At 46.3% G+C, this 22,695-nt stretch overlaps 1 protein-coding gene across 1 annotated transcript in view; it reads right to left on the reverse strand.

Moving 5' to 3' along the window:
• Window positions 1-22,272, reverse strand: part of C1QTNF2 (C1q and TNF related 2) — a 98,180-nt gene extending 75,908 nt beyond the window's left edge. The window contains exon 1 of the mRNA XM_069654247.1: window positions 22,045-22,272. Coding sequence (XP_069510348.1) covers window positions 22,045-22,051 — 7 coding nt within the window. The 5' untranslated portion in view covers window positions 22,052-22,272. The remainder of the gene's footprint in view (window positions 1-22,044) is intronic.
• Window positions 22,273-22,695: the final 423 nt, after the last annotated feature.

A 22,695-nucleotide genomic window follows, 5' to 3' on the forward strand; every position in this document is an offset into this window, starting at 1 on the left:
AGGCCTGTGTTACCCACAGGGCGGGCACTGGGTAATGATCCTGCTCCACTCAGTGAGAAGCTATTTAGGCAATTTATGACCTTTGCCACAGCTTTTGCTAGTCCAAGGGGTTCCCAGACTCAGGTACCTAATCCCGCTGAAGAATATTAGAGTAAGGGACCAGGGGTGACACTTATGTCATGGACTTATGTGGTCTGAATAATTTTAGATTATGGACCACACACCTCGACGAATCCAAGAAACTATGCATCTGGGGCAATTTGAGGTTGATGGTTATCAAACATATGTTCAGCCTGCAATGAAGGGAGAACTGGGGCGCCCATCGGTGGACTAGCTGTATTGATAGACAAAGCCAGCAGAATCTCCTCAGTATTAGTTCTAGCGGAGTATTCCATTTTAGCAGTTCGTACTAGTTTCTTTGGCAACTCCATGAGGGAGATCCTGGTTATATGTCTTTATTGGAATAAAGCGGTCACATCATATCTTGAAGTATCCAACCAACTAGATAAAATCCTTGAGGATGCCTTTTCTCATGACCCTGGCATCAAGGTGATTGTGGGGGGAGATTTTAATGCAACCTGTATGGAGGTGGTTGATGAATTCAGTCCTCCATATTACCATGTAGGTGCGACATCAAGATTTAATGGCAAGAGATGGGTAGACTTCTTCCTTGCATGGGACATTCAATTAGTTCCTTCAAACACGGGGTTGTTTGCTCATACCTGGTCATGTGGACCATATTGCTCACAGATTGATTATTTCTTTGTCTCTACCGCACTCTTGTGTAACATCGACAGGACGCGTACATGTGATCTTGCTCTGGGTGACCATCTAGCTTTGAATCTAACCCTGAATGAGTGCATAAGGCGTTTTACTTGTAACACTGTGCTAAGCTTAGGTGTACCTGATCACCCCTCAATCTCATTGAGGTGGGATTTCAAACTATGTCACAGGATGCCCCGTCTAAGGGACGACCCTCTGATCATTTTCCCCGATGATCGATTAGGAGTAGGTTGTTTACAGGCTGAACGCCAAAACAACACGAGGATCCTGGCACACGTAAAGCAGTTGGCCCTATTACAGAAGGTTTGAAAGGTAGTGCCTAGTCATCGCCACTGTTACAACATTTCAGTGGTGAATTTACGCAAAGCAAAAAGGAAAGAATTATTGTGATTTCAGAGACACTTGATTGGTATATCTATAAACAACTGAAACAAAATATTTACCAACGGTATCGTAATAGGACAAAGATGTTGAAATACGAACTGATGTTGGGCGACAATCAGAGGATGTTCCACCATCTATTAAATAATGATACCAGACCGGTGTGGTCCATGTTGAGAGCCATGGCTGGACCAGGTGAGCCCATGAAGGAAGCCGCAGTTTCGGCAGCTACCTGGGTCACATTTATACAGAATAAATATGCACTTCCAATTAGATTTGCTAGTGACCCTGTTCGTGACTTCCAAACTCTGATGCTGAGAAATTCTCTGTGGTCGGTAGATGACATCATCAGGGCTATACGGATGATTAAGAGCTCTCGAGCACCTGGACCGGATGGGATCCCACCATGTTTGATAAAAGCTGACCCGGTCCTGTGGGGCAAGATATTACAAACTAAATATGACATTATTTATCAAACAGGAGTCATCCCACCGTCTTGGTGTGCTGCCATCATCATCCCTATTTATAAAAAAGGGAGCTGGGATGACCCGAATAATTTCAGGCCCATTGCCCTGATGGATGCATCTGCTAAAATCTTTACCTATCTGCTACTCGAGACACTTCAGCATTATATTGTTCTACTTGATATGTTACCACGATCCCAAATAGGCTTTCGCAAATATATGCAATGTCTGTTAAATGCAACCATTGTGGACCATGTGTATGCTCAAACCAAAACTCCACGCACTGGTCCAACCTATATGGACCAGTGATATCCGCATTTGATACTTTCATACGTTCGGTCATATGGGAGAAGATGATAGCTTTGGGCATTCCGAGTTATTTAGTGGCCATGATTGCTCTTCTCCATAAAAATACAAATTATAGGCTTAGGTTGACAAACGAGGGGGCCATGACCGACTCGATACCAACTGAAATAGGCCTCAAGCAGGGATGTAACCTGGCCGCTATTCTTTTTCATCTTTATTTAGCGGACATGGAGACAGCCTGGTGCGATGCAGTAATATTTCCGGTTAAGATGGGCCAGTTGGCAATAAATTGTTTTGGTTTTGCAGATGATCTGCTGGTCATGGATCGCACACCCTTTGGCCTGCAGGCGAAACTTTTCTCATTCCAGCGTTATGCCCTTAAGAACAATCTTCAGGTCAATCCAGCGAAGTCCTTCATTATCGTATTCGCAGATGGTAAGAGATTAACATCTAAATTCACATGGTCACTTAATAAGGTTGTAATACCTAAAGTTCAATCAGTAAGATACTTGGGATACCAGCTTGCATCCAATTACTCTGCGGCCATGTGGAAGGAGGTTATTAACACAAAAGTGAAACAACTGACATCTCAAATGAAGATAATATATCATCGCTATAGTAAATTATCACTGCTGCCTTGCATACAGTTCTATCTATTAAAGGTAGAACCCATCATCTTGTACACTCTAGACATCTGCATATTGTGGAAAAAGGTCCTCGGGTAGCGATGTCTATCCCCAATATTGTGATCTGTCACGAATTAGGTATCCTGCCATTGTCGGTTAAACGGCATTGGCGTTTGATGAATGGCTATGTTAAAATGTTGATGCCACCTAAACAGTCTCTATATGTAGATTTGGCTGAGCTGCTAAAAGAGGGGCGTTTGCCCTCCATCATGAGATTTAAATCCAAAATGGAAAAAAATGTGGATGATACTATGATTGCAAAAGACGAACTAGTGCTTGGAATACCAGCTTGTAAAAGGAAATTCCAAACCTTTTATTGGTGTCTCATGCTGGATAAAATAGGTAAGAGCAAGGCCTTTTACGAGTATGCAAAATTTACCTGAAAATTGGGTGTATGTGCACGCTATCTAGAGATTTTTCCGTGCAGTGTAGCCAGAAAGGTCTACCTACGTTTCAAACTGAACCAACTGATGACCAATGAAAGACTCCAATACTGGGGTGACAAAGAGGCTGATATCGTAACTGGCAGATGTCGCTTCTGTACCCAATCTAGTGAGCTGGAAACTCTTAAAACATTTGACAATGACCTGCCCATTTTTTGCATCACAGCGGGTGTTGATATTTGGCTCATTTTTGTATACAGATTCCACCTCATGGAAACAGTCCTTGTGGGAGCGATGTATGTGGGGGACTAGCCAACGGCTTCTGTTAAGGCTAATCCAACTCTTGGTCATCATTGATGAAGCTTTGATCAGTAAAACAAAAGGGGACATGGATGAGATTTAATCGCCCTAAAATTGGGGAGGAGAACTGCTATCTCAAGGCCTGACCTTAAGCAATTATGGATTTTGTAACACAAAAGTGAATTTGATGATGAACTATCTTTTTTGTTATCTGATACTTATAATCTAACACTGTTTATTGAATTTGAATCTTAAATAGCTGAGCATTATCGCCATTGGCTAAGGTGTAATGTGATTAGAATACAAACGTTTAAGTATTGAAGACTAGAATATGATTGTGTTATATGTATTGGTAATCTATTCCGTCTAGTGTAAGAATATTAGCGTGGGTCTGAGACAAAGTTGAGATGATACTTGGAAAAGAATATAAATGTCCTTTTCTTTTCTTTTTACATTTTTGAAAGATTTTGGTTTTATAATGTGATTTTAGAACTATATGAATTGAAATAGATTGAATTAAGATATGTATTTTTATTTTGCTTTATATAAAGACATATTTTTGTAAAGGTTTTGTTAAACCATAAACAATAAAAAAAATACAAGAAAGGTCTAATTGTAAAGTTATGCTAGGTTGCCTTACTGCAAGAACCCTGTATCCAAAAAATGGTTCTAATTTTGGGCAATATTTCTGTTTCTTAACCACACTTGATATTTCTGCAGTTTTGACCTTCCTGTTACCTTTGACCTCACACATGTCAAACTATTTGACCAGGAGTAGTGTAAGAACATAGGATGCAATAATGTTTACATTTAGTAATCGATTTTATGTAGCAACCTTTATGGCAGGGTTAGTGGGACCAATACAAGGGACAACTTTATGGACAGTTCTTTGGGGCTCATTCCGTTAGGAATGCTTGTATTGGTGGCAATAAGACAGACATAGAAGGCAAAGAGGCTGCCCATTTCTTATAGCATGGAAAAGAAGAGTGCATTGACCACCTGTGGAGGTCGTGAGGCAAAACTGTGGCTGTGTACAATACTGTCAGGGAATGTTATACTAAAGGTACTTGAAGTAGCAGCATACTGTGGAACAAAGGAATCTGTTCCCACAGTAACAGTTGTAAAACAGAGTTGTCAAGAGGAAAGAAACACCCTAAGAAGAAGCATCCTGACAATTATATCAAAGACACTGCAGAGGTTATATATATACACGGACAGTTGTTGAAGCAGACGTTGTTCCTTTTATCTTTGAACTGTGGCAACACAATCTTGGAAAGAGGAAATCCAGGATTTCCATTGGTGCTGTTTTCTTGGCTGTAATTGGATGGGGAACGTTTTGTCAAGACTTGATAATCGTGTAGATTATAAAGGCCTCCGTCCCCTAGTACCACATAGGGAGATATAAAATGATTGCTCTGTGCAATCTTTGAGGCCGCAGGTGATAGGTACTGGAACACCGGAACCACGGAACACTGGAAACCCCAAGACCGCTGTAAGGCAAACAAGCATTTAGCACAAACACCAACATGTAACAGCCAATTTAAGGATAACTGATAGTGGCAGAAAAATAGCTTACCTAAGTGTGAAAGGAGTGTCAACTCTAACCAAACTAGGATGAGTACCCGCAGTGTATGGTAAGGATGACCACAACAGGATATCAATGGTAGGTCACTGCTTCGTGCTCTTATGTACCAATCACTGGAATATCTGTAGATGCTTTGAATGGCACTTGAGACTGAATAGAGAAAGAAACAAGAAGCGTTGCAGAAAGGGGAGTGCCACTAGAAGTCTGTGTGGCTGCTTCGTAATTCAGGTAAGTTCGGAGGAAGTAACAAATCCAAGGGCGTGAGCAGAAGGAGTCCAGTTGAACAATCCGTGGGTCAAGGCAACAAAGAGATCAGTTTGAGAGCCTCCAAAACAGAAGGGAAAGACAAAAGGGAGTCCGTAGTTCATAGTCCGTGATCAAGATTGAGCCAGAAATCAAGGTCGTGAAGAACGCCAAACAGTGCTGGTAAGAACAGCTGTGAAGCACTGTGTGAGCGCGGAATCCTGGCTTTTATCCCGTTGCTATGGAAGCATTGTCACGTGAGCGGCGCTTCCGTGACACGTGATCCGCGGAAGTATCATGTGAGCGGGCCTTTCTTGTCACGTGGTCCGGAAGCGAACGTGACTGGCGGTATCAAGACGCCTGACCTTGCCTGTCCCAATGCGCCAAGGAAGCTGCCAGTATAGAAATGGATGTAGTTGTCCCAAATGATATGGAAATGGTTTCTTCCTGTGATGATTGGCACCAGTCCATGCACGAGATAAGCGGACCCCAAGCTGCTGCTGTCCTGCATGTGGTCCAGAGGTGGAGGTGGGTGTGTGTGCAGTAGGGATACTAGCAGGTGTGGGGACGTGATGCATGACACATTTTAACAGAAAGCTAAAGAACTGTTACCAGTGGATTTTTGTTTGGTGAACTTTTATTTTCTTTGGAACTTACAAAGACTTTACTTTTTATTTTTTCGAACATTGGGACTAATGGACTTTGAACAATCCTGGGGAAGGGAGCTACCCAGCAGGGGAAGGTCATCCAGATCACTGGTGGTTTGGTAATCACTCATTTATGTTGTTTATGATTTATATGACTGTTTTGTTGTTTAGTGCGAGGGCCAGTTTTGTTTATACTAGGAGTATTCCCTTTAGACCTTAGACTAGCAGGGAACTCCATGATAGAGTAGTTTTAGTTAGGATTTATTTGCACATTTTGTTGTCAATAAAATGTATAACACTGAGAAAAACACAAGCAGTTTCCGCCTTGCATTACTGACCCCACAAAGCATATCTCAACCACCCCATCACCTGCTCTACTGCAAATTAGTCGTATATGTACATCGGAACCATATTAAAGCGCTTTTGTGGCATGATGGGTGCTATAAGCTCCTGTCTCCCAGCGTTACAATAGTACACACATGTAAAATCATGTACAAAATAATTGGGCCTTCAGTTTGTACCACAACTCAGTAGGCCACTGATCAGTGCCAGGCCCATCGTGGGGAATGATAGATGGCAGCAATAACAATTTCGTTTTTATACAGAGATTGAAGCTCGATTTCTACTCCTTCAAAACATTTTGCATAGTATTAAATGCATCTATTAGAACAAAGTGGACTTTGTTTACCTGTTAGGACTGCAATCTACGGCTTTGCGATAATGCGAGCGCTTAATGCATCAAGCCATCATATTGGCGCATAACAAGGCCAGAGCCATCTTCAGACAATGCAAGAGGATGTCCAGGCACAGATTGGGCATTGCAAATGCCTGGAAGTCCCATATCACTGTATTGTTATACGGGACAATGCATGCAACCTTAGGGAACACAGCGGCTATGGTCAACTTGGATGGACATTAGGCGCTTTAGAAAACACTGCTCATTAGTAGTTGCTGTCAGTCCCAATGCGATGGAACTCACTGAGAGATGTGTGCCTCCAGCATCATGACTAAAAGCCTGGATAGTCCATCAGTCACTCCACAATGCTCCTCGTGGATTAAATCTGCGCAGACTGGGCCAGGGTAAGAGTTCACTGCCCATCGGCCAGTCAGGCTGACCAGAGCATATAGGACCTACTCCTGCTCACTGCTGATAAGGAGCACTGGAGGGAAGAGCATGGGCGGCAGGAAGGAGAGGGAGACACAGGAAGAGAGCTGTGGTCACTCAGCCCTGAGCCAACACCTGGGATCCATGTGGCAGAAAAAAAAACCTCTCCTTTCACAGGCATTCAGCTAGCTTAGCCAACCGAGGCATTCCCCATTGTAACCAGGAATGATGCACAATGCTGACACTCACAGGGCGGAGAATATAGAAACCAGTGACTGAAATGAGGGCTTTTCATATACATACACAAAATCAGGATGCATTCTTTCACACAGAAACTAAAACCGCATGAGGTGGAGAAATAAGCAGAACAGGTTGGCCAACTCCAGATTAATTACAAATTTACCACCTGCAGAAACCTGCATCTACAATGTGAAACCCAAGCTGCAATACACTAAAATGATGAGTCCTTTCCCATGCAGAATGATCCGCCATCAGCATTCTCCCCATCCATGATGTGCCATGTCATCACCCCCTCATCATTCATTCAGAACCAGCATGCAGACATATAGGGGCTGTCCTGGCCTTCAGTCAAGAATCCTACGGATCCCTCACTGAAACCCTGCCTAAAGTCTCCTCCCAGGTAGTCAGGCAAAGGTAGACTCTTCCTGATCCTGAGCTTGGGGGTGGTGTACTGCGAGAGGATCACCTGGGAGGAGACAAGGTCCAGGGTGGTGAAGAGATCTTGTGGGATGAGAAACAATATTTGTCCTGTGACTAGGAAAACCTTTCCATGTTTCCAAAACAGGTAATGGAGTATTGTCCTTCTGGTGTCCCTAACCCACATATAGAATCTGGAGTTCCGGACACAAGTATTATAAAATCTGAGTAAGCCTTACCAATAGAAAGATACTTTAAAGTTATTCAGAATACATACCTTCCTTACTCCCAAAGGTATATTGTAAAGGAATCTGTAAATGTTGGCGTAATTGGATCATCTGCCCCTGTACCAGCCAATTGTAAATGTTTACTTTTACTTGAAGGTAAGAAAACACCTAGAACTAACTTGGTTGTTGGGGACTGCATGTCCCATAATCCAATGAATACTGCGATGAGGAAGAGGGCTGAAGAGGTGTATTGTCAGCACAGTCAGGCAATTAAGCCTAACAGCCCAATTAAGCCTAACAGCCCACATAAAAGGTGCCACCTCAGCTGCAAGCAAAATGAAGAAGAGGAAGGAGCTAGAACTGTGACTGAAGTGCGTGTAGCAGTAGCAGGAGAAGGAAGGTGGTACAGGGGTGGCAAACCAAGCAGAAGTGGGAGAACCAGAGGGATGCCGGAATGTGGATACAGATTTCACCTGCTTGTTCTGAGAGGGTCCTGTTGCCCCAAACTCTCAAGTGCAGAGGCTGCGCAGTAGAAGATGTGCAGAGGGGCTGTCCTTCCCAATGTGAGCCTGATTGCTGTGGTTGCTGGGAAAGAAACATGTCGGAGACAGAAGCAAGGAGCTGTGGGCAAGTCGCAGCTCTCAGGAGCAAGAGGGGCTCCTTAGTCGAGTGACCGGACCGGAGACATCTGAACAGAGAAAGGGTGTGGTTCCGTGAGTAGCCAGAAGTAGTAGAAGTTGTGCCCAAAGTCGTGGAACTCTAGTAACCCGCAGAACAAGGAGCCAACCTTGTTAGTGAGTCAAACCTGGCATTCTGATTCCTTGCGCGAGCACTGTCGGCAACAGTATCCAGTTTTTCTTTCACTCGCGTAAGAAGTAGAAACGAGCTGAAGTTGGTTGATGTATTTTCCAACAAGGGAACAATGGAAGTAACACTTGTTTGTGAATGGAAAGGTTTTCTTTTACTTGTGTAGAAGCTGAATGTTACCGAAACATGATTGTCAACCCCTTAGAGTCTTTAAACTTTATGAAGGAGTGGTCGTGTGTACCTAATTTTGTTTCCCAACCAAAAAGTGAACATTGCAGGTTGCATGTCTCTCATTAAGCAGAATGACCCTTCTGACTTAAAGCCTTAAAACTCTATGAAGAAGTGGTCGCTCGTGCCTCATTTCGTTTTTAAACTGCAGAGTAAAATGGAGGCACGCTTCATGGAAATGGCGCGGCACGTGGAGGAACTGCACCTTAAAGTGGATGACCTTGAAAACCGGGAGAGACAGAACAATCTCTGGTTCTTTGGGCTGTGGGAGGTCGAGGGTGAAATACCAACAGTCCTGGAACACAAGATACAGGAAATAATAGGGATGATTCTGGACTCCAGGGAAGGAGAAGCAGTCATAATTGACAGGGTGCACCGCGCTGGGGGGCGCCCATCGCCCCCGATCAGTCCTGGCAAGCATGCATGTCATGGCAACAAGATGAAGATCCTCGAAAAGGCAAAGCGCATTAAGGAGGTAGACTGTGGGGACTCGAAGGTGGTGATTTTCCAAGACCTGTCTGCCCATACTCTGTTGAGACGAAAAATGTGCAGTGCTCTCACCAGACGGCTTCAGGAAAAGAGGGTGAGGTATCATTGGGGCTACCCTTTCACACTGGTGCTTGAATGGGAAGGAGAAAGATATGCAGCCACATTATAAGTATGGCTGTACAGTAACAACAGCACTGGTAGTGCTACCGGCTCCGTTGCTACCGTACCACCATACTACGAGTCAACCAGGCGGGCAGTGCGGCACAACCAAGCGCAACTTGTGGATGCACCGGCACCGTTGGGGCTGAATGGGGATGGGGAGTCTCTTATTACTGGCACCCCGCGAATGGGCAATTACCAGGTCTGCGAAACTCGGCATGACCCGGTAATTGCCCAGTCGTGGGTGCCAGATTTTTTTGCAATTTTGGAGATAGCCTGCCTGTATTACAGGCATGGCTACCTCCAAACTTGTAACGAGGCCCATGATCTTGTGGCAGAGGAGGAAATACAGCGCGTCACGGAAGATTTGGTGGTCCGCCATAAGGGTCCCACAGAGGGCAGCAGTGGCCAGGGGCCGGATCCCAACCGGACCCCCCAGGACCCAGAGTCGATGAGTGGAAAGCGCAGGTCAAAGCGGTCACGGAAATACAAGAAGCTTAACACCCCTCCCCCATGGGACGCCAACACTTGAAGAGGGGGAACATACTTTTTGTATTAGCACCCCATGGTCTTGGGGGGAAAGGTATCTTGTACCCCCCGGGGGTCAACACTGGTGGCTGGGTGGGCCTGAGGTGTGGTTGTTTGTGTCTAATGATCACCCAGCTGAGGTCTTCTGTTAATGTTAATTGAGTTATGATAAGGGTAGCTTGAGGTGGTGCTATGGGTGGGTACACAGTTATGGGAGGGTGGGACTTGGGGTTGAGGGGACCCGGTTCATTGGTTAAAATTGGAGCGGGGGCCCTCCCCCGGGGTGTAGTAGGGGACAGCGGGGCAGTGTAAGCTGCTAAACATGATGTCCAGGGCAGGGACGACATCCCTGATGGTTCGATGGATGTGCACAGCATGGTGAGGGTGCGTGATCGAACGCCTCAGCAAGGGACAGGGATGGAAGAGAAGTGAGAGAGGGGGTATAGGAAGGGAGGCGAGCGGGGGTGGGATATAAGGAAGGAACTTACAAGCAACAATGCCCATATGAAATCCAGGATAGGTACCCTATAGGACCTGCAGGGGGTTATCAGCAAAGGGGAAAGAAGGATCTTGGCTGAGGTGGCGGTAGGCACACTGAATTTGAAGGGATTGAACTCCCCGAACAAGAGATCCCGTATGTTTCGTAAGCAGAACTTGGCCATCCTCTTCCTGCAAGAGACTCACTATAGACAGGGAGCAGAATTTGCAAAAAAGGGCAGAGAGATTGGTAGGAATTTTTGGACCTCTCACAGGAACCCCAAGAAAGAAGGGGTGGGGATTATACTGGGTAAATCCTTTTGGCTGACGGGGGTTCAGGTAAAGATGGGTTTTGGTGGATGATTCTTGGGAATAAACGGAATCCGGGAGGGGATGCAGATCACACTAGCCACCCTGTATGCACCCAACGCGGGGCCGCTGGGGTTCCTACGTCGGGTCCTTATGAGATGTTGGATGCCTTGGCAAGGGGGTGATGTTCCTGGGGGGGTTTTAACCTGGTGCAGGATTCTGCCCTGGACTGGTGGTCAGCAAGGGGGATGAGTTCCAAAGTTGCTACCAGGGAGAACCTGGCCTTCCGAGACCTCCTTCAGGATCACTACTGGGTGGATGTTTGGCGGAGTCACTTATCGGGCCCGGGGGGGATACACATTCTTTTCTCCCCCACATCAGACATATACAAGGATAGACCTCCTCTTGATCTCGAGAGATAGGGTGGACGAGGTTGAGGTGCCCAGTGTGGAGTCGATTACATGGTCAGACCACAAGCTGGTAGTGGCAAAATGGCAGCTCCCCAAACCTCACAGAAGTCTCCGCTGGCGGTGTAATGACACCCTGCTGAGGGATCAGGTGTTTAGGGACTTCATGAGGAAGGAGATACGGGCGTACTTTGAGACCAACGATAATGGGGAAACAACGATGGCGAGGGTATGGGAGGCAGCTAAGGCCACTTTCAGAGGACTACTTATCGCAGAGAGTTCATGCAAAAAGTGGGAAAGGGGACTCATCGAAAACAGGATAAGTGGGAAATTGAAAACAATGCATTCACAGGTGACCCAACGCGGTGCAGATAGGGTCGGGCTCCTAGGAGAGATGAGGGATAGGAGACAAGGAGCCTCATTACGACCATGGCAGTCTGGGAACTACGGTACTGATAAGCATGCCGGTACCGCAGTTCCCGGACCGCCATACTACGTGTTGTGGTTGCGAGTGCCTGTCAGCCTGCCAGGTCTGACCTGGCGGGCAAACCGGCACCCGCGAGCACAGCACGTCGGATGCACCGGCAGCACTCTGAATGCGCCGGTGCATACAACGTCCCCATCCCCATTCAGCCCTATGGGGGCGAATGCGAATGGGGAGGCTCTTGCTGCCGGCACCCGCAAATGGCAATTTCCGGGTCCGCATGACCCGATTCTTGCCATTCGCAGGTGCTGGAAAAAATGCAACTCCGGCATCAGCCATGCTGGATTTAGCGGCACGGCTACCGCCAGAGTTGTAATGAGGCCCAAGAACTTCACACGACCCTGATAGAGCGAGTGGTAAAGAGGATGAGATATACCCGGCAGAGGTATTATAAAAGGGGGGACTCTCTTGGCGAACAGGGTCAGGGGGTGCAGGCCCGAGAGAATAGAAGGGAGAAGGGACACTGGAGGGTGTATCGTGAAGGGGGAAGAGGATATCGCGATGAGCTTCATTAATTATTACAGGGAACTGTATGCCAAACCGGCGGAGCTGGATGCAGGGACAGCCCGGCCATACCTGGCCGAGTGTAATCTCTCTAAGCTTACAAGGGCTGAAAGGGAGGCCTTGGAGGGAGAGATAACCCAGGAGGAGGTTCTAAAGGCCATCCAAAGACTGGAAATGGCGAAGACCCCGGGGGACGACAGCTTCACTGCAGATTTCTATAAACAGTATGAAGCCTCACTGGCGGCTCTTTTGGTCAGGCTGTTTAACTCCATAGTGGGGATGAACACGATACCACAGACGTTTCTTCAGGCTCTCATAGCAGTTATCCCAAAACCGGGGAAAGACCACGCCAGCTGTGCCTCGTATAGGCCTATTTTCCTCCTTAACATTGACGCCAAGATTTTTACTAGAATCCTTGCGTCACGGTTGGAGTCTTGTCTCCCTCATTTGGTCCAACCAGACCAGGCGTGCTTTGTACTTCACTGGCAAGGGACGGACAACATGTGAAAGATGCTCCATGTGTTGTGGGCGCCAGTGGTAAAGCAAGAAGGGGCACTTTTGTTGGCCCTCGATGCTGAGAAGGCGTTTGATCGGGTGAGCTGGTCCCTTTATGAGGGAGGTTTTCACGACCCTTGGGATGGGCCCACGGTGGACCGGATGGATGGCCACCCTGTATTCAAGTCCGACGGCCAAGGTGGTGGTTAATGGGATGGAAGGCTTTCCACCTACAGAGGGGCAGGCACCAGGGGTGTCCCCTCTCCCTGTTGATCTAAGCATTGGTTATGGAACGCTGTGCAGCGGCGGTCAGGAACAACGAGGAAAGTGGGATGATGGTTGCGGGGGTTCACTGCAAGATTAGTCTTTTTGCCGACGACGCCCTGCTCTAAATTAACAGGCCGTCCAACTCGGTTGCCCATCTGTTGTGCAGTTTGGGGCAATATGGGAGGGTTTAAGGTTAACCTGGGAAAGTCAGTGGCATTCATGGCAGGAGACTTGGCGGACAGGGAAAGGGAATCTATTGGGGGCTTACCATTCGAGTTGCGGGAGGACACCTTTCCTTACCTGGGGGTACAAGTTTGGCAACACTTCAGGGATCTCTTTCCTAGAAATTTGCTTCCTCTGTGGTCAACTGTAAAACGATGTGAAAGTGGCCATGCTGAGATTTCTCTAGGCAGAGGCCAGACACAGGATAGCTTATAGGACGCTAACTCTCCCTGAAGAGCAGGGGGGAATGGGTTTTCCCAACCTGATGACATATTATAGGGTGGCCCAACTACAGGTTCTAGTGGACCACTTTGATCCACTCTCGGGGTAAGCAATGGGAAGTGATGGATAATGCAGTGTTGGCCCCTGTCACACTGGATGAGTGGTTGTGGGTTCCTCGAGCCCGTATCCCGAAGAGAGTGCTCTACCACCCGGTTTTGGGGGTCTTAAAGGTCTATATGGAAGGAGGGTGGGGATAACAGATGGCTCACGACGTGGCCATCACACCTGAGCTGTATCTGGGCCCCCCTGCTGAGGGATGGGATTGAGAACCCACTGGCCTTTCAATCCTGGTACGACGCTGGACTGAGTAGAGCAGGGCAACTGTGGAAGGGGGATACATTCATCTCCTTAGGTAGTTTGGAGGAGGCCCTGGGACTTCCTAACCTGTCTCCCTTTCGCTTCCTGCAATTGATGCACGGACGGTGGGGCGGTAAACCTAAGGAGGGAACTGACGAGCTTCGAAAGCTATCTATTCACACAGAGGGGCTCCAAGTGGCTCATAGTGGGACTTTACAGGAGAATCCTGTTGGCGAATCCCAGGGACCCCCCTCCCACCCAGAAACAAGTGGGGACAAGATCTGGGGAGAGTCATTGAGGACGCCCTGTGGACACGGATGTGCAGGGTGGCCAATCGCTCCACGATATCTCTCCAATACAGATACCAGGCCCTGAAGTTAGTACACAGATGGCACTACCCCCCAGCGAGGATTGCCTGTATGAAAGAGGGTTATGACCCACACTGTTGGAAGTGTCACCAGGAAAGAGGGGATTACATCCAGATGTGGTGGGGTTGCTCAAAGGTTCAGACATACTGGAGGGAGGTTCTTTCATGGATAAAAGGGGTGGATGGGATTCATAGGGAGTTTTCACCATGGCTTCTCCTTTTGAAAATACGCCATTTCTGTGGAGTTTGCCGAGGTCCCCCAGGAGACACAGACCGATGGAGGGCTACCATTGAGTCTGGGCTCTGGGTAACTTGCTAGTACAGAAAAAAATAGTACTGCTACTGGTGAAGGCTCATCCTGATTCTGTCATTGAATAAAGCAAGACATATTTGTTATATCAGGGAACCTTTGCCAATTTTACTAATGGAGTGTATCCCAAAGTAAATGGCCCATAGAAAGTGTCCAGGAAGAAAACCCACATACACACAAGGGGCTGTGGATATAAATAGATTGTATTGAAGCAAACACTTACATATATATACACAAAAAAAAATTGAATTACAAACAAAAACTAATTATGGTGTTTTAAACAAACCAATGCAACTTAAACGTGAGTGTTTCGAAGAGAATCCAAAATATAACATATAACATAAATAAAGCAAATAGATGTTTTGAATGTGAAAATAAAGTAACACATATATACATTTATCGACAACTTATGTTCTTTGAAACTACCCAGATTCAAAGTACCTGGTGCATACATCAATCTACCTCGCACCCTTGTTTCAAAGGTTTTTGTGGGATGCCTAGGTAGTTACAGCAGTCTTAGATCTGCCTGTTTTGGTGGGTTCTATCAGGAAAGAGTGGTCCCAATAGCTGGATGCCTGTTTTAGTGGGTTCTATCAGGAAGGAGTGGTCCTAATAGCTGGATGCCAACGTCGCAGGGGGTAGAGCGGTGGAAACCCCACCTTATGCGTATAGATCACATATGCAGTATTAGTCAGTAAACCACAAAAAGTTGGTTCATTATTCCCCCTTGCTTGAAAAGGATGTTTCGGCGGCAATAGCGTCCATCTTGTGGTCAAATCAAAGGGACGTGGTAGACGCCTTCTTCAGGGCTATTGAGCGGCCCCTATAGTAAAAAGACCAAGAGAGAAAGAAAAAAGAATAAGTCAGTTGTCCTCCTGGTGGAGATGTGTTTCCTTGCTGGACCTTTCTGGATGAATTAGTAAAGAAAGAGTTATTCAAACATTAGGAGAAATAATTAGATGTTGGACAGTAGTTCAAAAAAGTGGGGGCCTAATAAAAGATACAGGGTAGAACGCATCCTTGCTCCTATCTCTGGTGACCTGTGGTGGGCGTATTAAATAAATGTCTCACCACAAAAACCTTGTAAGGACACTCTTAATCGTGCAGGCTCCCCCGGCTGGACTCTGCAGGTTACAGGACTGTTTGCTACTTTTCAAAAGGGGACTATATCGTCCACCCAAAGCTGAGGTGCGCACATCTCGCTCTGGGAATAAGTGGAGAACCTCTGTGGAGAAACGAAGAATAACAGAGTTGTAAATGTGTGACTAAATCTCTGTCGGAGTTCATGCGTCACTGAGAGCCGGTGCCTTGTGCCAATTGCCTGAATGGACTCCAGACATTGCAGCATGGGACCACTGGCAAATTGGCCAGTTGTAGGCTGGTATTTGTCCATTATAAGTTCGGATAAAGTATTATCTGTAAGGAGAATACCTGAAAGCTGGAGATCTGTTGTTTGAATCCCGTGTGCTCCTCTGTGTTTAAAGGTCAGAGACGGGACTCGACTCGTGTTCGTGTTCCAGCGTAAGCACCACGCCGTGTGTGTCTAATAGGGGGGAGATAATAAAAATTGCCATGTGAAAGTACTGTATGGCAAATCATAGTTCTCTGTACATAAAAACTCCAGTGGGGAGTCGTGATCATGGGGATAATCTGTCAGGAGTATTGCTCTCTTTGAGAGGGTAATTTATGCACTTTTTCTCTTATTTACCTTTGGTCTGACTTCGCCGGGTGTAAGTCTCTCTTTTCGTGGGGCCCGTCTGTGATCCTTGCTCCCTGAGGAGACGGAGTATGACCTGCGTTCGAAGCCTGATGCCTCGAGCCGTGTGTACGGCGTCTGTGGTGCTTTCAAGCTGCTGCTTCAGTAAGAAGAGCCCGGAAGCGGAGAAGGGTGTGTATCCCTCAGCCAATCAGGATGTTGAGAATTCTATGTCCCGATTGGCTGTGACATCTGTTATCCGGAAGCAGACGCAGCCGACGGTGCAGGTTGCCCAGTGTGCTTACATCTCTCTGGATGTTCTTACTCTTTCACCAACGGAAGTTTGTATAATGTCGTAAGGAGGTAATGTCTGGTTTTGTTCATAGTGATCGCGCGACTTCCTATTCGAGCAGTATGTGTGCAGCGGGGCCCGGTAAGCCCCTAGGGGGTGTGTGTCGTGCGTCCTCCAATCATGATCCTGAATGTGTCAGGTCATGATTGGTTGGGTTGGTGTAGCCCCGGAGCTCAGTCTGCGAAGTGGAGGCCCAGGTGTTTAAAATGTGCACGCTCGTCATGCTTTCAGCGGGATTATTCGCATATGTGCGCCTCCTTGTCCTTGCACTAGTTTTCCCTTGTGTCAAGTAGATGTAGAGGAAATGTTCGAATCTAAAATGGAAAAACTAAAATGAATCACTGGTTCCTTGATTGGATGGAGGATGCCGTCTAACAACGGGGGTCTCTTGCAGTTCAATTAATCTGCATAAATCATGATCGCTCGATCCTTCATAAAGGCGACAGATATCTCCTGGCTGAGGGGGTGTCGGACTAGAGGGTGGGTACTTGTTTAAGATAGTCTTGCTTGTCATCCTGGATGGACTTGATGATTGTCAAGGGCCTCTTCTAATATGGTACATGGTTCATGTGTACATCACGAGTAATCATTAGTCTCAGTGGTGTGAAGAGGAAATTGGAATAACTGCACAAATCAGTTATCTTTGCAGGAAGAGTTGTTGTTCATTAAGGCCATGGGCAACAGAATCCATTCTGTGTATCCACCTACATTCCAGGTCTAAAAGTCGACCCTGGACGTTGGGACCACTGCGTACCCGTTCGATGACCCACCACTTGATGTCTTGAGTGTTATGTTTTTTCTCTATGTAGTGCTGTACTAGTGGAGATGTCATATTTTTGCATCGGATTCGTGACCGATGCTCAGATATCCGTTTTCCAACATTCCGCAGAGTCTGCCCGACATAACGCAAGTGGCATGGGCACTCAGTACAGTATACCACTTGATTTGTTTTGCAGTTTGAAACCTCATTTAGGGTCGAAGTTCTTTCTCCGATCTGAAATTGTTGCAATCTAGTGGTGAATTGGCATACTGAGCATGCTCCGCAAGGATAATGTCCTTTGAGCGGTCGAAGATTCCAGATGCTTCCCTGAGAGGATTTTTTAGTATACATTGAGTCTACCAGATGTTCTCTAAGGTTGTGTGCCCTCTTGAATGCAAATCTGGGTTTTTCTTGATCTGGTAGGCAGAGTCAAACTATAGGCCAATACTTGTGAATGATTTTTTTAATTTGAAAAGCATGATGGCCATGAGTGATTACGCATGTGATTTGGTCATTTCCTGCAACTTGTGTTTTGGGGGTAAGAAGCGAGTTGTGACATGTAAATCGAGCTCTTTTTAATGATCTTGCCACCAATTTTTTTGGGGTAACCTCTTTGTCGTAGTCTGTCACTTAGAAAGCTGGCGTTATGGTAGAAGTCGTCTAAAGAGGTGCAATTTCTGCGAATTCTTAAAAATTGCCCGTATGGTAGGTTCTCTTTAATATGTTGGGTAACTGCTGGGTAACTTGCTGCATCCCTCAGATGGGTTGTCAGATTGAATAACTACAGATGAGGCATGTTTAAAGAGTATTTTCGGTGAATTAACTTTGGCATACAGTGTTTGTTGTCAACATATCAGCAAAGGCTGGGCAGCCTTTTCACCTAGGTAAGAGCACGCACGTGAAAAGGAATTTGCCCTAATTGTTTTCCAGCCAGAGGTTTATCCTGGTGGATTCTCAGTGGCTGCTGCAGGCACAACAAACACGGTAAGCCAGATCAACGTGGCACAAATGCATGCCGAATACCTCTGCAAGAGAATATAACTGATTCCTTTGCTGCTGGTTTTACTTTATTTTTATGGATACAGGTCTGTTTGCAACAAACATGGCTTCACTTGGTCAGACTCCTCCTTCCAGGTCACCACAGGTCCCACAGGCCTTTCCTGCACTGGCTTCTGCAGCACATCAGAAATCTTTGTGCAGGCTTAGAGAAAATGGTTTAGGTCGAAAGTTCGATCCTTTGGTGGTAGCATTAAAAAACAACAGGGGCTGCGGGGTTGTCCCCCGCATTGCCCCGCTCACTATACTTTATGGTATTGGAAGAAGAGGAGGCGAACATCGCAGATCGTCCGTGTAAAAAAAGCAGAAAAAAGAAAAAAAAAAAGAAACGGGGGCTGCAGGGGATTGCCCCGCTCACTATACTTTATGATATAGTGAGCGGGGGTTGCGGGGGACACCCCCGCAGCCGTCCGTTTAAAAAAACAAAAAAAACAAGAAAAGGACCCTGCAGCGCTGGTTGCCGATCACAGAAGTGAAAGGGAACTGGTGCTGCAGGAACCAGCGGGAAGACAAGGTAAGTGGGGTTTGTTTATTTTGGTGGTGTGGGTGGGGGTGTGCTGAAGGGGGTGGGGGTGTGTGTGTGTGTGTGTGGGTGTGTGTGTGTGTGAGAGAGAAAGAGAGAGAGAGAGAGACAGACAGAGAGAGAGAGAGAGAGAGAGAGAGAGAATGTGTTTTTTGCAAATTATCGGGGCTGAAATGTCGAAGACAAAGTGTTCGAACTTTTGGTCATTCGAGCACTTTGTTTTCGGATATTTCAGCCGCGGTAATTTCGGCTTCGGTTAAATCACTTGGATTCGAGAAAACATTGGCCCTCATTACCAGTTTGACGGTGTGGACAAAAATGGCGGCAAAGTGGCAGTAATTCTGTTCGCAAAATGTTTCATCAACGCTAAATTCAGACTTCAGAGGTGAAGTGATCGCTGTACCTCCAGCAGGTAGCTGGAATCCAACACTTTACCTCAATAATTGCCAGATTTACTGCAGCAGAATTATGGCTTGATGTAAATCTGACGAAATCCTCATGGAGTCTTGTCGACTCGATAAATGAGGACAAACACTGATGTTACCCCACTCATAATCCTGTGGTAAATCTGCAGTGACAGTAACAGTAAATTAGTTTGGCAGTAATTCCACTGAAATTATTGTAAAACTCATAATGAAGCCCAACGTCCCTCCCCCATACCACTTTTAACCTACAATGCAAGATGCTTAAGGCCTACATGCCCCAGTGGCTAGTTTACTGAGGAATTTGATTTAATAATTCCTCAGGCAAACTATACAGGCCTTTCAGGAGTCTGGAGTCCTGGGATAATATCTGCCTAACAGACACATAGTGAGCTTTGGTTCATAGTTCCCCAGATATTTTTTTTTTTAAACCTGGGGAAATAAATAGGTCAGATGGAATTTCTCACAGGCGATTTGAAGGATTGTGGCGATTAGCATTAGTGTAATGCAAGTCATGCTGAAACTACAAAGACGACATATGCAATCCACCTTCTCCCGCATTCGGAATCTAAATTCTCCAGTTCTTTATTGCGTCTATGATCTATCTAGTCATACAGCACGGCAACGCCACTCGTATAGTTTAAAAAGCAACAAAAGAGTTAAATGAACCATATTCATAAAAATCAACCACCTCAACATAACCTGAAAACATCTACAAACGGGGAGGACCTTTCAGTTTCTAGTTTTGTCTATTAGGTGGCACTAAGCTCTGCCTACAATCCAGAACCATTAACATGGGAAGTCAGGACAGAAGCAGCAGTAGAAGTGTACCAAAAAAGTAATGGAACTGTGAATCCGTCGGCGGACAGAGTAATAATGAAGGGAGCAACGTGCAACACATTTTTCAAGGGCTCCAGTCATACTGGTTGTCAGCCAATGTAATTGAAACAGATGTCACTTTACCTGTACCTCATATTGGGCGGGAAAGTGGGGAAGTGTGCTTTAACTTCACAAAGGCCCTCATTATAAGTGAGCTGGTCCTCTGCTGGTAGGGACTGTGAACTACCGGCAGACCTAACCTGCTGGTAGTTCATGCCCCTAAGGGCAGATAAATCACTGAAGCAACGGCATCATTACTAACGTGCCCGACTCCACGGAAATGGGAACTTACTGTTCTGTAGCCTGTAAAAACCCAGTATTACCCGGATATCAAGTGGTGGAGACGGTAAGCCGAGGTTGCTGGTAGGCAGCTGGTACTACGGTGGCCTACCTGCAACCTCATAATGAGGGCCAAAGAACAGTTCCGGAATGGTGAAACTGGTTGCAAAATGTAGGTGAGCTGTTAACAGTAAAAAATTAAAAGTCGTGGAACACCGCTCGCGACCGTTCCCGCTCACTTCGACCACTGAACAGAAGAGAGATGGGATACGACAGCCCATGGCCATGCGTGTCCCTATGGCCATTCCCACTAGCTACCTGCTCCACCCCATCCAAACCACACACCGGTAGGATGTCTTTGTGCTAGATCTATTCATGTAAAGGAATGCCAATATTGTTTTCATGCAGCCCGCTGAAAGATTATGGCTCAGTTGCATTTTTAAATAAGCCACTGGGGTAATAGAGCTGTACTAGCCACCTGTGCCTTCAGCATAAGCCAATGTTTTTCAAACTGTGGGCCTGGAGCGAGGCTCTTTAAACATGGATTGCGCCAGTGGTCGAAGTGAGAAGGAGCGGTGCTCCTCTACTTTTTAAAATTTTTACTGTTTCTATACTTTTATTTTAAAAAGAAACCATTCCGTAATGGTTTCATTTTAAAATAAAAGAGGAGGAAGAAGTTGAAACTTGCACTTTCAGTGCACTGCACTGAACGTTCCCTTAAAAATAAGGTGCAAGTGTTTGGGAGTTTGTATTGTGTGTGGGAGGCGGTGTGGTGATGGGGTTTGTGGGGAGTGGTTGCAGGCCAGCAGTGAACATAATTCCACTACTTCTATTCGTACACTTCGACCACTGGATTGCGGTGACTGCTTGGGGGCCGGAAACAACAGTTTTACTCAAGGGGTGTCGTTGGGGTCAGTATAAAAAAGTTTGAATACCACTGGCCTCGGGAACATATATGTGCCCTTGCATCTTGTTCCTTGCACAGCATCACTGCTACAAAGAGTTTTGGCTTTTCTCGGTATTAAACAGGCTTTTGCGAGGTACTGCCATAGTATGTTTTAAGTACTAAATGTTGCCAGCTGTCGCCATCTTATTGCCAGGCAATAATGATGGCAGTGCAGGGGAAATGCCTATCCCGTGCCTACACAAAAACCAACACCTTTGACTTTTCCAATACTTGATTTGAATGCGGAGATCTCGTTTGAAAGCATGTCGTTTACTGACAAGTGTCCACCACGGGTCCCACCACGGGTCCCACCACCGCGGGCGCACTCTCCACCTGCCGCCCCCGTCAGCAAGAAGCACACCGACCAAGAACGGGTCCCACCACCGCGGGCGCGCTCTCCACCTGCCGCCCCCTTCAGCAAGAAGCACACCGACCAAGGAAACGTTTTTTCCCTTTGATTTGGCAGTGTGTCTCGTCCTTGTTTGACCTAAATCCAGCCAGCTCTCTTCAGTCATGGCGCTGAATCGATGACGAATGCGACTTTTTCTCATGTCACTCCTTTTATAGATACGGAATCCATAAGAGGAAAGTGGAGTTCTAACTATGCCCAGCCCAGGATTCCAATATCTGTAAGGAAGCACTAAAATACACTAGACCTCCTTGGAACAGAAGGCACAAGTGCACCTAGCATTTCAAAAGTACTTTTATTTTTTTTAAGGAAATTTTACTCACCGGGCATACGCAGCAGCAGTACTACAGAACCTAGAAAGCTTGGCCCCGCCTTGCAGGAATAATGCTCAGTTCCGGCGTTCTTTTTTTATTTCTTCTTTTTCTGCCGAAGGGCCAGATGTCAGATTTGCATAGAGTTCAAGTTAAATAGTGCAATCGCTTTGCTCGTATTCCCAGCTTTCCTTCTGAGCCCCATTTTCAGAACATCCTTGCCAAGGCATTTTTGTTCAATGCTGTCATAATGAACAAGTTTCTTTTACATGTCACATGGTGCTCCCACGCACACATGGACATAGCATGCCTGTGATGCGAACTGGCCCAGACAGCCTCAGCCCCCTCTCCACTCCCCCTTCTCCCTACTGCTAATGGTCCCGGGCTATCGCTCAGACACTGCCGTTGGTGTTAAAACAGAGTTCAAGTAACTGTTTTTTTTTCCTGATTAAAAACAACGACTGGCTTTTCTTTACTTTTATTAGGAAACATTGTTAAAAATGCAGTAAAACCAGACTACATTTGTGTTTTTATAACACCCAACTGTCCCCCGTTACGCTGGACAGTTCTGATGGGACCATTTTAAATATCTATACATTGGTTAACCTGCAAGAACGCTCTTCCGGTAATGCATTTTGTGTCCAACTTTGGGCACAGATGTCA

The sequence above is a fragment of the Ambystoma mexicanum genome, chromosome 3q (assembly GCF_040938575.1).
Source record: "Ambystoma mexicanum isolate Mex_15411 chromosome 3q, UKY_AmexF1_1, whole genome shotgun sequence".
Classification (NCBI taxonomy): Eukaryota; Metazoa; Chordata; class Amphibia; order Caudata; family Ambystomatidae; genus Ambystoma; species Ambystoma mexicanum.